We start from the raw sequence: 15649 nt of genomic DNA on the forward strand, positions 1-15649 counted from the left end.
CGCTCAGTGTACTTGAATCAAATCATCGTTGCGCTGACTGATTTGAATTAAACAATAAAATCGCACAGATAACTTCTACCTACCTACATGTATGTATATATACGTACTCGTATATTTAGTGAAAGCCTACAGCAGTACTGAGCGGACGGGTCACGCGGGTTAAGCGGGAAGGCTTACGATTGCTCTCAGCTAAGCTATTGCGTTTTCCTGCACACGTGTATACTTACATTCTATTGTTTGTTGTGGCGTGTGAATAGATTGTATACCTTAATAGACCTATATTCCGTTTCTTGTGTAACTTTGGATAAATGTTACAATACAAACTTTTAGGTACAAAGTAGTGACGTCAAATGTGTCTAATATTTGTCATTTATGTAAAAGACGGGCTCATTAGAATCACTATTTTTAACTCTGTCGTCACATCTAATATTTAGGTACAGATTGACTTGAACATCATAACGAAAACGATCAGCTGTATGTAGAAATTCTCGGTATATACTTGCTGAGGTCAATCTCATTTTAGTTGTCGACAAGAAAGCGCACTAGTGGTGACCATTAGAGAACATTTCGATATCGATGCGATAGAGTGGCGCTAGTGCCGGCAATAGTGCTGTGCTGATTGTCGACACATGTGGCTTTATTGCCGACTCTTTAGTGTGGGTGTTCGTGTGTGTATGACGCCTTCAAGTCAAGTTTCCTAAATAACTGAACTGATTGCTATGAAATAGGGCAAGGACAGAGATAAACACACTATACACATATTTTTGTAGATATTTTATTAGGCAGTTTAAAACAAGATACTTCCGTGTTTTGTAATTTTGCAACACATGTTTATGGGTACGCTGGCTCCATTTATCACTTTGTAAACTGCAGGACACAGGGGAGCAAGGACAACAGGGTAATCTTACAAACAATAGTCCGCAGTGAGCCGTGACGTCACCGAGCCGTCTCCTGAGACTCGAGGAATGCTTTGAGGAGCCATTGTTATATGTGTGGCTTAGCTAGCTCCCGCATGGTGACCGCATGCGGTAACTTAAAAACTGCACTACAGACAACTTCTGCAAATGAATTCCATTTCAATGCACCTCTACAGGAGTTATTGACAATGCGATAAATAAAACGCTGGATCATTTCCATAACATATGCGAACACATAATTTTCCGCCATATTTGTTTTTCAGCGCAAAATAATACAGATTGGTGCGGTGACCGCAAATCTATGTGTTTCGGCTCATAACTTTCTGACGTTATGAATAATTTATTTGAGAGTTAAATGCGAATTTTATTGTATTGAAATATTTTTGGTAATACGAGTCGTGTCAGTAAACTATGGTATATTGAGATAATAATTTTGCTGTCAGCGAAATTAAAATTAATTATTTATGCAAACGTAAACAATATTACGACAGGCATTACTTAAATAAAAATAAATCTCTCAGTGCATTTATTTTCATTTAAATCCTTACGCAGTCTAAAGCAATGACATGTTCATAGTTTAATGGTTATTTTGAAAGAGTAAATAATCGTAATCATAAAATATGTGTTTCTCTCGCTGTACACATTAAACTTGAATTCCTTAATTATTTGGCTACGATGTGATCCAGTCACAAGTGGTTCGGTGCGGTGTCTCGCCCGGAGCCTGTTGCACACACCGAGCGCTCTTATCGGTACCCGGCAATAAACTATGCTATACGATAAGGTTTATAGTTCAAACATGAGGTTGATATGGCTGTTTTCTAAAAAGCATTCAAGATATACAGATGAAATCTTTGCCCAGCAGTGAACTTTTCTTATTTTGGTGTAATTTATTGAATACACCTACTATAATTTAGCCATTTAAGAAATATACTTCTTGTACAAAAATAAAGCGATTTATCTGAATACTCGGAAAAACGACAACGTAGCAAAACTTATGATAAGACCACACTTATCTTAATTAGGGCAATTTTATTCGCAGGCACGTAACAGAGGAGAATTCTCAGCAACCGCACGAGCGCGCCCCGTGCGCCCCATTGGCGACCAACCGCCGCGATAATCTGCCAGACTGCTGAGCGAGCGCCCCGAGCGGTGCGAGCGACCAGAGCAAAAGGAGCAAAGGAGGTGCCAAAATCGAAAATCGTCTAAGAAACGATCGACGAGGAACGTTACGGTTTTCGCTCTTATACGCCTTTATTATACCCGACCACTTTTCGTCATAACAAAATTCGTTGACAGATGTCTCAAAGAACCTGCACTCCTCGTTACTTCACTCGTAACTGATCGTTTTGGTCATGCCCATCATACGAATTTGACCTAGAAGAAGGCGCCTGACCTACCTGCGTTATGGTATCTCCGCTCATTTTTCCTGACTCCGTGGATCAGAGCGACTAGAGAGACGGGTTAGATCGCGTTGATGTTGGAAATCAGTCGGCGTGCCGCAAGACTGCAAGCTTTCAATTTCAATAATGGAGCCATTGCCAATGATTCGTCAATCATATAATTGAATAATAGGAATTGCTTCGTCATCAATACTACAAATTAAGATAAGCTACCGAATTTCACAAATGTGTATTATAGCAATTCCAATAAATCAGGATTTTGGTATCAGTATACTGTGTATGCTGCGACATTAAATCTTCTCTAATCCCAAAGATAATTTCTGTTAAATACCCAGTGTATCTCGAATGTAAATTACTGCAGATGCTAGAGCGGTGAGCAAATACCTCGTATATTCGTATGCGACCGTTTTGCTTACACCTCCGTACATCCGTGTATCCGTGGTACACACGTCTTCTCTATTCATTTCTAAAGCAACACGTTATTTACTAAGTTAAGCTGTACGCTAGTTAATATATTCCCTTTCTGTTATCGTAGCTTAGATAATTTATGAATAAAATTATCTACCAAAAAGTTCATAACGTAATATAAAACCTACTTAAAACTTCTGGTTTAAAATTTTCGTAACGCGTATAATAGAAAACGTGTAAGCGAAGTCATTTGTTTCTCATTAAGTTTATCAGAGTCATCGATATATATGTACTACGTACTAGATAGAACGTTCCGAACAAAAAGCTTACCACACTGAACTGCAGTGCAGACTATGCAGTGCCCAAAATGGCAAATCAGAGCGATTTTGACGCCTGCGTCAGATGGATGTCTATGAAACGACAATTATAAAATAGAAAATACATATCAAGGTATAAACTTACACATATAAACTATTCGAGAGTCAAGTTAGTAAAATTACACGCTGTTCATGCTATTACAACGCTTGTATATCATACTTTTCATTTATAATTCAATTTTACAAATATGCATTAATTTGTTCCCGCCCGCCATCTTAAATTATGGATTAAGAAAATCGTGCAGAAACAGATGTGCCATAAAACTGGCAGTAGGTAAAATATCAATGAAAACAGACTTCACTTTGTCATGGTATGTTCTTACTTTCAAGAAAAAATAATTAAATTCGCGAAAATTTGTGATAGCCCTCTTAAGAAAAAAAACATCGTAATTAATATTAAAAACTCTAAAAATAAGTTCCTGGTTTTAATATATTACATGATTTAAACTTTTTGATATATTACATGATTTTGAATTCACTTAGATATAAACTTTTTGAGTAATGAAAAATGTAGGCAAAATACGAGCGACACTTCAGCAATTAACATCAATGAGGATGACTACATGTCACAATACGTCAACGAGATGTCAACAGACGACATAAGCGGGTAAATTATTTGTATGGATGTTCTTGTCTATCGCTAGAATATATGTCAATGATCAGAGTCGATGCAACGTTGTAGTGCGGTGACTGCGGATATCTCGTATATCCGCGGATGTGTCGGATCTTATCCGCCGCCGAGCTGAGTGCACATCGCTGTATGCAAGTTAGTTGCACTCCGTACAAGATGAGGCTATTTTACATTATTATTAATTAGTAATGCTCTCATATGCACTCATTAGACGTAATGTAGATGATTTTAATTAGAAGTAAAGAGATTTTGGGTCTTAATAGCGTCATTTACATATAAAGTGTATGTACTGTAGTTAGAGGAAAGGAAACTAATTGTTATTTTTAGTAGGTTCTGCTTAAAAGTTTTATGTACCCATTTATGTAGTATTTATGTACATATGTTTGCATAAAAGTCTCAGACCAGCTTTGTTCATCCAGGTACAATTTTTGCTGGCCGTTGATACATCTTACTTAACCCGCTCTTGATCTGAACTATAACTTGCCGTTCACTTATTTCCTCACTGGCAACAAGTCGGCAATAAAAGTGCACAATTACTTACCTTGGCCGACTCCAACGCACACGTTACTACAAACACAATCCAATCCGTGCGTCCGTGCGTGCACAGTCCGTGCCTTGTGTACCGGCCTGTGTACCGTTGTGTACCGATCTGTGTACCACCGTGTACTGTGTACCGGTACACTGGGTACACACAATCTCCGTGAGTGCCGGAGCGCCGTCACGCCGCTCTCTCGTGACATTTATTACTGTCCGACATTTGCGTGTTGTGACTTCGATTTTGAACGATAAACTGTTCGTATTAGACTGTCAGTTGTTTTATATCGTGTGGTAAGAGATGAGCTTTGAGATGGTGGTTTTGTGACGTAAAGAAAGAGAACTATCTCAGAGCAAGTCTGTTCTGCAAAACTATATGACGAGATCAGGCACTTTAATGTAACAATTGAAGGCGTTCGTTGATTGAAATGAACAGCAATAATAAAATCAGCTGTCTAATACAGAATAAGATGGCCCAGTTAGGTCTACATTGGGAGAGTTTGGCGTATGCAGCTATTTCCAGTTCACCTTATTGCAATTACCCAATAATGTAATGAGTAAATCCATCAGATTTGATTGTGTACATAATATCGTTTGCGTATTGTTCTAGCAGTGTACATTGCGCCGCCACTTACAATATTAGCAGGCTGAGAGTGCAACGCCACCGCCACGCCACCGCCACGCCATATCAATCACTCAAGCTGTGCCTTGCGCCAATATTTGCCGATGTGTTGTGTACACTGGCGAGTCTGTTCGAGGCGTGGACTCACAACCCGCCCACACGCCGCCGTGTAACGCGACGAGTCTATAGTGCGTTCTATGTGTTCTATGATGTTATTATATTTGCGGGCGGTGACGGAGGCGAGAACAAATAAATCAGTGGAATTGTAACAGGTGCTCCACAAGTATTGGATGTATTGTCTGCCGCGCGGCGTCGCTTGTCCACAGTTGTCTATTGTGCGACTTGGAATAGCTTTCACGTGTTTGTTATTGATTTGCAGTTTTGATTTGACTGAAATATTTTGTAACTATCGAACCATTGTTATATGTAGTGTTTGGCATTGCGGGCCGCTGTTATAAAATGATTCATTTTTATGTAAGTAGGTGGTGGATTAGAATAATAAATAAATAAAACTAGATTCGGCTTCCGAATAAACTTTTATTGGACAAACGTGAACTTCTCGCGAAGCCGTATAGTACAATGTACATCAACTTGACTAGTAAAATACAATTAATTAACTAACTAGCAGTACATACAGTATCATGATGTCCCGCGAGACGCGCGACGCGGTGCGACGCGGTACGACGCGGTGTCGCGCGGCGCCTCCCTAACACACTTAATATCAAATGTCGTAAAAATAAACGCTATGTCTTAATATAAGTATATTATATTTGATAAAAATCTTGTTTACACTAGAAGGTGACATAGTATCAACTATATTTTGTACGAGTATTACAATTTTGAAAGCGGAGCGCGGGTTCTAGCAGCTAAATAACTCTAAACATAACAAATTCAGATAATTGCATAACTCAGTTGAACGTATATAAAACAAATACCCTACTCTCATAACTATCAGAAGTAAGGATTGTGTGAAACGGAACGTACAAAGCAATAGGAACTCGACCGCCAACGGTAATGCGCTTCACTGGTTGGGAGTGAAACGAATTACAACTTTAATACTCTGTGGCCTTACAAATTAAAACTATTAGCTGTCAAACATGATGGCGCGCAAACTGAATTGTATCTCAGGCTATCATTGTAATGATGGTGAAAAATATTATTTTATGTTTTGTCATTGCGGAGAAAATAAAATAAAATTACCAGAGTTTGTAGGTTAGTTAGCGACTTTGAGGAAAATAATATTTTTCACGTCATCACGATGTAAACTGTGATACCTACAATTCGGTTTGTCGTCATCTGATAACATCCAGCTAGTAGAGAGAACAAGCTTTGGTACATGAAGACTCGCTACACATAGTGGTCGGACAGACAGACAGTTGTACCTAAGATATGACAGTTGTTATACAATATTTAGATTTATTTAGTTAAGTATATAATATAATACACAGTCTCCGGTAGTCTAGGCCTCGTCCCGCGCACTGCTCTCTGTGGAAAGAAACAACAACAATTACAATTTGAAATCACTGTCTCCTAGCAAGCCTGAAATATAAACATTTTGATATGTACAGTGTTTGTGATAAACAAGTGGTTGCGATAACAAACATGAAGTAATTGGCTGAAATGGAAGAAAGCCTGTCAGGTATCTACATAACAACACTAATGGTTTTACATAAAATTAGTATACCTATCTTGTGTAGTTACATACTACATACTGTATTTGAGCGATGTATGTATGATATAGTGTAGAGAAATTGTAACGTATTCATAGTACCTATGTGTTTAACACTTGATGTCGTGTTACGTCTGTGGAATCGGTGAGCAAGTGAGGCGCAAACCGCGTGTAATTTAATTAAACTCCGGTTGTAGTCGGTAATCGTCTGATTTACTTAGCTTTGAGTTTCGGCTTTAAGTTTTTAATTCGCTCCGACTCACTGACCAGCCACTTTGTTATATTACACCGCGTCTCAGCCACATTGTTTCACAAACTTTGTTTAAGACTTGAATTATGGTTATTATAATATTAGTAAAGATATTTAACCGTGATAGGTCCGTTCTTGATTGGCAGCTTTTGTAATCAAAATTTCGAAAACGATAGAAATTGAATCGCTTCCTTTTAACAATTTGTTTATCGTCTCTCGTTGTTACAACTTTCAGATGACGAATATTGTGATAAATCGTATTGCATTGTACATTTCAATAATACGACAAATGTGTACAAATCGCTTGGTCGTTGTTCCGCGGGACGCGTTTTGCCGCGCGAGTGCTCGCTGGAGGCGGCGAGCGTGCTGTGACCGTCTCACCTCACTGCATCTCTCAATGTTCACCATTCACTTCCTACACTTTATTCACCAACATTTATTTATTGTTTCTCTCGTGTTGTGTGTGATTTCATGTTTGACCTATTTATGTAAATGTCACGGAGCTCTGAGTATGTAGGTTGGTGTTGTAGAATTAGTACGTCGTATCGGTATCTCAGCAGTGAAACAAATAGTAAGATAGCTGATTCGATTTTCTTATTAGAATAAAATCTACATCTACGTGTGATGTAATATTTACACATTCACTATCTCGAGTTGTGCACTAAGAGTGAGCATCCACTAAAGAGAGAGGAAAGATACAGACTACAGTAGAAGAGAGAAGAAACTACAAGAACAAGCTCTAAGAACTAACTACAGGACAGAGTGACAGGTGACACAGAAGATAGACAGGTCGCTACGACACGCCAGTGCGAGAGAACTATGAAGAGTACGCCACAGGTGCATGTGATGCTAGAAGCGACTCGTGTTACCATGGTCGTCGTCTACCGCGTCCGCGTCCACCTGCCCTGAGCGCTTGCCCCACATTCCTCTTAAGTTAGTCCATGCGGGCTCTCGCTTCCAGTAATACGATCCTGTTGGTCCATATACATCTATGTATTTGTACAATATAAACTTCTATGGAGTGCTCGACATATCAATTGCTAATTTACTAGCGGGTGACGTGACGATGCGTGATGTCAAATGAACATATTCGAATATATTTAGCACAGAGTATCGAGTCCCTCCCACGCAATATCGCATCAATGAAATCCAGAAAAGTAATTTGACAGGAATTCATAAATACACACGAATGGCTAATATTTTTCATTAAATCGTTCATCGTTAATACCGAATTATGAATGTTAACGCGTGAAATACTCTGCGAACGGCGGGGCTAGGCGGCGGCCATGTTGACTCGGGGGCTATTTAATTTAAAAAGCCGAGCGAGGATTATTATCTAATTCTGTCGGCGGCTCGCACAAATTACAACTTGGCTACAAATTTATTAGGGGCTTGTGGGGCGCAGTTTAAATTACACACGGAATGAAGGAGCAGTTTATTACCGCGCCGCCGATGTCGTCGCTGGCGGGGCCCAACTAGCTCACGAGTCTGCGAGCTGTTCGCAATCAGAACTCGTGCTATAAACTAAGTCGCGATAACAATGCGCGACTCATCTAACTCCAGCGCAATACGTATCCATAAAGTGGAGTGTTATCTTTTAACTAAACTTGAGTTATTAATGTCGCGAACTGATGGCGCTGTCCACCGCGCGATAGCTGAGCAGCGGCCGAACACTCACAATTGAAAATGTAAATCAATCAATTTAACGCGAGCCCCATCAATCAGACAGACGCGAGCGAGGCGAGGCGAGGCGACGCGATGCGACGCGATAATTACCTCCTTCTGTTATTGTTCTGCTTTAACTACGAACGACAATTTATTAATAAACTTTTAAGAGCTGTCGTAATTTCGTCTGCGTCTCCAAATAATCTCTCTGATTGATTGTCGGAATCTTAATATAGATGTCTTGCTGGTAATTGAATTAGGCCGGTTCAGTAGAATTATATAATACTAATCGGGGTTACTGATTAGCGATTAATCTAATTATATCAACACGAGTCTTATTATAGTGGAACATGATAGATAAATATGTTATTGGACCACTTGAACTACGATCTAATTTCGTAGAGACGACGATGTGTTTTAGTATAAGCTTCTATAAGTTGTGAGGTAAGTGAAGCTGAGAGCAACATGTTATTAGTGCTACGTACCACTGTTGTACTGCGCCTGCTTGACGGGGCGCTTGCCCCACGCACCGTGTAACGCCGACCAGGCCTTCTTCTCGGGCGTGTCCATGCGCTCGCTCTCACTCAGCTGCGCAACAAACAATACCACTGTCACAAACACACAGACCAACAAACTGGAACTGATACCACAGAACAGGTGAAATTATTCCTGCATACTATTTACATTTCAAATTCGGAAAAAGTTGCTCAAAATATGTAAATATTCAAACTCTAACTTTGAAGATATTTTTCGAAAAGTTCCGTGCGCAATATTAAAAATATTTATGTATAAGCACGAAGGGGAGTAAGAATAGAACAGTTACTTTACATTTAGAAGTAGGTATGACGTGGTTACCTGCTGGATGGGGATCAGTTGTTCGATGGCGGCGTCGATCTCCTCGTAGTCGGGTTCCTCAGAGCGCTTGCCCCACGAGCCGTGGAAGTTAGCCCACTTTTCCTACATAAGAGAAATCACAATACAGTTCATATTATTGCAATTAAAACACAGAAACATCATCACATTTTTATGGAGCTACCTATGGTTAAATAGTATACTTACAGGTCCTCGCTTTCCCCAGGCAGAGCTCATATCGTTCCAGCCACGCTTGCCCCAGGCGGAGCTCATGTCATTCCAGCCACGTTTGCCCCAAGCAGAGCTCATGTCGTTCCAGCCTCGCTTGCCCCACGCCGAGCTCATGTCTTGCCAGCCGCGCTTGCCCCAAGGGGACTGGGACATGTCCCTCCAGGCGCGCTTGCCCCACGCAGAGTTAAGGTCCTGCCAGCCCCGCTTGCCCCAGGCGGAGTTGAGGTCTTGCCAGGCGCGCTTGCCCCACGCGGAACTCATGTCGTTCCAGCCGCGCTTGCCCCAGGCCGAGCTCATGTCGTTCCACCCGCGCTTGCCCCACGCGGAGCTCATGTCCTGCCAGCCGCGCTTGCCCCACCCGCCGCCGCCGTGCAGGCTCGACCACGCGCGTTTCTCCTCTTCCGTTAATTCTATTTCGTTGTCGTTCTGTGGACATGCACATTTATATTAAATCACTGCACCAACAGCGATTGTTTCCAAAGGAAATTGCTTTGAACAGTTTTCTTTTTAGCGCAAAGAGCGCTCGTTGAAAGATTTCAAAGGTACAATGAGGTAAGCAATTGTATTAGCTCTTTGTTTATTCACAGTACATTTTCGCTGTATCGGTACAATTGGCTGGAACAAAGCTCGCTCGGGGGAATTGTTCAGCGAAAAAACTTGGCCACAGCATTACTGACGCGCGACTGACTCACAACTTGTTTTATTATTCTATTAAGGCGTTTGTCGCTCACGGAATCTTAATTGTGTTGTTGTTGAGATCAAACGGCGCACGCGCTTTCTATGTCCTCGCGCTTGTTCTTCTGCTAACAAAACATTGCTGTAATTCCCTAAATAGTTGTTACGAATGAATCATTTTACTTCATTTGTGTGACTCCCGCGGCCGGAGATATAACGAATTAATTACATTGTGTAAAAGGTAATTTACATGAACACTCGTATATCGGTCTCGCTGACAGCGCATACTGTCTCCACATTGTGTTATTTCAGGAGTAATGAAAAAACCTAAATGTAACCCGACAAAAGCGAATGTATGTTCATGAATGTGAAGAGTGGTCGGTGTGCGAGCGTGTTTACGAGTTATATCGCGGTGTATTAGCGGCGCGAGTTGTGTGGCCGCATACGGTACAGTCGCGGCGAGTGTTCGTTTGTCCGGGTGTTTAGTGTCCGGTGTCCGGGGGCCGATTGCCTCGCCAGCGGGATTGCCCCACTTTGCCCCGCTGTTAGTATTCCACGTGCTGCGGAAACATAAAAACGCGACTTTGTGTTACTGTGTCGCTGAACTTTCACACGACGACATTTAAGAATGTTTTCTACGACACATGAGTTCAATGATATTTAAGTTTTTTTTTTTTAATAATTATAAAAGTTATTCCTAAGCTTCGTTGATGACGAACTTGTTATGTGTGTACAATATATTTTCTCCACTAACTTAATTATAGATGGAGGATATATTTATAGCCCAAATATCTATTTCGGTCCGAGACAAATTTTGTTTTGAATAATACATAAATGACGGATCCATTAAATTTTGATCGAGTTCCAATTAAGTAAACTGTGTCGTCGGATAGACGAGTAAAAATTTACTGCCGAAGGAATAACAATTGAAATTATTTTACATTGGTTTTTTATTTACGACAACCTGATAACACTTAAGACATTACAGGGACGGTAAAAATAGAGAATTACAACAAGATTTTGTTGTTCGCTGTACTTCTGATGTGAGCGAACATTTTTAATTAAGTACATATCTCATGTATTTCATTGTAAAAGAAATTATATTTTCTATTCCGCGTGATTTTGTTGTGTCGAGGAATCGTGTTCATTTGTTTTGGTGCCGTCTTCGCGTGTCATGGTAGATTGCGTGGTGGTGGCGTGGCGGTGACGTGGCGGTGACGTGGACGAGTGATACTGACCTGTGCAGGTGCCACATCGTGATGGGCGTCATCAGCGGCGGCCACCACCAGCGTGGTGAGCGCCGACAGCCACAGGGCGGCCACGCAGTATCGCATCTGAGGACAAGGAACACGACACATTTAAATACTGTCCATAAATTAATTATACCCTAACAAATATTTCCTTTACACCTTTGAAAATCTTTGCGGTTTTCTTAAGAGTCGTCTTTGATAGGAAACAAACTAGGCGCTGTTTTACGTAATAAATATGAACCTCACTCGTTGTAAAGTATGAAACGCTAAACAAGTGTTGTCTGAGATGGATGCGCAGCTGTCATGTAACCGGCAGCCTGGCACGACGGAGGCAGATTCGGAAGGAAGGCTGCACTTACCGGGAGCTACATCTAACCGCTATATTATTCTTGTTTCCAATAGGACGTTTAAGTATATTTTTATGTTCACGTTGGTGAACATTGAACTGACGTAATTCAACCAAAACTGTTTTACCAGCATGACTAAGCTAAGCTAAGTTTAAGTCGAGCTAATTATGTCTATCATAAGTAATTCAGGATTCCGTGGATTGCTGCCGACGTAGATAGCTAATTATGGCGGAGCTATGCGTTGTGATATAATAAGGTTGTATGACGTCACAGCGGCCGGTCTGAGTAACTTGCAGCGTGGGAATAAGGGTGTGTGCAGACGCGCCGGCCGTGCAAATGTCACGCGCGATAGGTCAGCGCGACACAACGCGCTATTTACGTGCACTTCAACACAAATATCACGATAATACGTAGTAAATATCTTCTACGCAGCATCTACTTAGAAGGTTGGAAGAACAAAGCACACTTGGCCGCAGATTTGTCGCTTCGCTACATTTTTCATTTTTCCGAAGTAAGTCAGGTTTGTATTGCCACGTTTATCGGTCAGTGGACAATGGGGTTCAATATTTTGATCATGCAAAATATTATATATCAAGACGTTTCTACGTCGCGTAGAGTCAACCTTTCAGACCATTCAGATAAAGTTACCGTGATTTATCTTACTTACACCAGTTAAAAAACTTTAAGAAAGTACTTAACAATATTCGTGGAGCTATTTGTTAACGTTCCGCTGTAACCGCGTTTCAAAGGAGATGAGTAAAACTAAGAAAGTTTTATTTGTTTCGCGTTGTGGAGCAACAGGCGGACGCGGTACAAAGCGGTGGCTCAAGGAGTGATGCTTTGTAACCACTGCTCAGCTGTAGACTGCCTATTGTTTTATAAGAAAGATGTTTTTCTGAACTCTTGTTATGCACGTTGGTATTTTAAAATAAGTTTGCAAGCAAGTTCCTTGTTCTTTTTTAATGGTCAGCTGATGAAAAGCGAAGGCTGATTGTGTTATTCTTGAGTTAGAATTCGGGGTTGGACGAAATATTCATTTAGATCCAAGAAATAGTTGTGATATGGATACACAACAGTATATTCTTTAAGCATCGCAGAAGTAATGCCAATATTTAACTGTAGAAAACTAACATTTCCTTGTAGCACTAGTGGGCCTTTTTTTGATAAATATCATAATGTCGGGACAATAATGTCGGGACACCTTTTTCACACACGGTTGGTTAGCCCCATGGTAAGTTATTAATTAACTTGTGTTATGGGTGCTAACACAACTGATAAACTACATATAGCTACACATATACATATTTATAAATACATATTGTAACACCCAGACCACGGCCAACAAGCATGCTCATCACACAAATGTCGACCGAGCCGGGAATCGAACCCGGGACCTCAGGTTCGGCAGTCCGGCATGGTGACCATTGCGCCATCGAGGTCGTCAAAATATGTCAAATAAAAAAGGGCACCTTCTAAATGCGTGACCTTTGATTTCCCTGGTCCAGGTGTAAGTGGTGAGTGATGGAGCACAGCGCCGACGCGAGGCAGAGCAATCGCGTCGACATTAGTGCCGACAGATTGGTCGGCCGACATTAGCGGGACAAATGCGCGGCCGCGCGATCCCATGCGTCTCGTCTGACAGGCCACTACAATGCCGGGCCTACAACTAATGTTACATATTGGCCAGTTTCGTTTATTCCAATTACGCAGGTTACTCATTGTTCCTAGCTTTCCGTCTGTTACAATCAATTTCAGGTGGAACTTTGCCTTTTCAAGAAATGGAAGGCATACCTCTTGAAGCAATACCTGTCACTCTGGAAACGCTGAGCTCCGGAACGGTGTGTTACCTTGGTTTTATTTAAATTCTAAGTTTACGTGAATACTTTTCAACAAAATACGTACAAACGAAGATAACTTTAGCCTTCAAGACGATTATAAAAGAAAACTTAACGCTCGGGCGCATGAAGATATCTTATTAAGATCATCATCATCATCATCATCAGCCTATCGCAGTCCACTGCTGGACATAGGCCTCTCCAAGTGCACGCCACTGAGATCTATTTTCGGCTTCTCGCATCCAGCTCCTGCCAGCCGTCTTGCGCAAGTCATCACTCCACCGTGCCTGAGGACGTCCTACACTACGCTTGCCGAGGCGTGGTCTCCACTCTAGAACTCGTTTACCCCAACGGTTATCGGTTCTTCGGCTAATATGGCCAGCCCACTGCCACTTCAGCTTGCTGATTCGGTAGGCTATGTCGATGACCTTGGTTCTCTGACGGATTACCTCATTTCTGATGCGATCCCTCAGAGAAACGCCGAGCATAGCTCTTTCCATAGCCCGCTGAGCGACTTTAAACTTGTGGACCAGCCGTACCGTCAGTGTCCACGTTTCGGCTCCGTAGGTCATGACAGGTAGGACGCACTGATTGAAGACTTTTGTCTTTAGGCACTGTGGGATCGACGATGTTAGGACTCGACGTAGCTTCCCAAATGCAGCCCAACCCAACTGAATTCTCCTATTCACCTCGTCCTCAAAGTTGTTTCTACCTAACTGCAATGTCTGCCCGAGGTATACATATTTCCGAACAACTTCGAGAACGGCGCCGTGTATCGCAATCGGTTCCGGTAGAACATGTTCATTGAACATGACCTTGGTTTTGTCCAAGTTCATCCGTAGGCCGATGCGTAGAGAAGATTCAGCCATTATTAAGATATTCTATTGAAAGTAAAAGGAGATTGGGCAAGAATGTATGAAGTTTGGTCCAAATGTCCACCACGAACGAGACCTATATAATTAAATAGTCCACTTAATTTAGAGTAACTTTTACTAAGAAAGTAAAAAAAAAATAATGCCAAAAAAAAGTTATAGCCAAAAATGTATTCTTAATTTTCGGTAGTTTTGGTATGTTATCATTATTATTTTTTATTTTATTCCATTTCCATTTCCGCACTTTATCTAAAACTAAGATGAGTAAGACACATTTGCATTATAAACAGCCCATATTTTTTTGCCCGATGGATGTACGAATCACTAACCAATTGAGGCGCCAAAAGTGCTTGAATATACTCAGCGGTGCCTGGATTTAAGAAAGTTCGACGTAACTGGTGATGTCTTCTCTCTAATATTGAACAATTCTATTTTGTCAGAAGTTACAGAAAGTATGAAAATCGAACATCACGAAAAGTAATTGAAAAAATGAAATTGAAAAAATCTAAATGTTTTATTTGATTTTGTTATAACTTTTTTCTGGCATTATATTTTTTTTTACTTCCATAACAAAAAATGTTCTATATTTAACGGGCTATCTAGCCATATAGGTCTCGTTCGTGGTGGACATTTGGACCGGAATCGCCCATTGTCCTTTGGTTGTAAGTTTTCTTTGCAAGTCGGGAGGCGGACAAGCCGAGGCCTTTACATGTGAGATGTTCACTGATCTGCGTAACGCATGTTGTAATAAATCTGTTTATCAATGGAGCTGTGTGAGTGTTGTTTGAAGTTGTGTGTAGAATCCGTGCGTGTAATGTAATTAGGGCCCGACAGACGAGCAGGCGGCGCCGGGCGCGGTCACGCGGCGTGTCAACAAATTAGCCGGTAATTACTTTATACCAGTTCACACTACACTACATAACTTTTGTGTCAATAAATAGTTTTGCTCTATCTTTCTTTCAAATACAATCGTAGAATCGCGAACAAGAGATTTCACTTAATAGCAGGTGAGATCGAGGTCAACAGTGAATCCGTTCAACTAAATAACACTTCTTCAAATAGACAAATGTCAAGACTGACTGAGAATGTCAAGGTTTTTAGTTCAGAATGTTTT

General features: G+C 41.1%; 1 protein-coding gene across 2 annotated transcripts in view; it reads right to left on the minus strand.

The window, feature by feature from the left end:
• Positions 1–5414: 5414 nt before the first annotated feature.
• The window catches only part of LOC110380394 (prothoracicostatic peptides), a 44958-nt gene continuing 34723 nt past the window's right edge, over positions 5415–15649 (minus strand). Inside the window, exons 2-7 of one of the 2 annotated variants that reach the window (XM_021340360.3) lie at positions 11470–11565; positions 9533–9982; positions 9329–9430; positions 8959–9061; positions 7678–7779; positions 5415–6374 (exon numbers count right to left, since the gene is read on the minus strand). In XM_021340360.3, the coding sequence (XP_021196035.3) occupies positions 6349–6374; positions 7678–7779; positions 8959–9061; positions 9329–9430; positions 9533–9982; positions 11470–11565 (879 nt within the window). In that variant the 3' untranslated portion in view covers positions 5415–6348. The remainder of the gene's footprint in view (positions 6375–7677; positions 7780–8958; positions 9062–9328; positions 9431–9532; positions 9983–11469; positions 11566–15649) is intronic. The other variant, XM_021340361.3, reaches the window with a different exon arrangement.

This window comes from Helicoverpa armigera, chromosome 19 (assembly GCF_030705265.1).
Source record: "Helicoverpa armigera isolate CAAS_96S chromosome 19, ASM3070526v1, whole genome shotgun sequence".
In the NCBI taxonomy this organism is placed as follows: Eukaryota; Metazoa; Arthropoda; class Insecta; order Lepidoptera; family Noctuidae; genus Helicoverpa; species Helicoverpa armigera.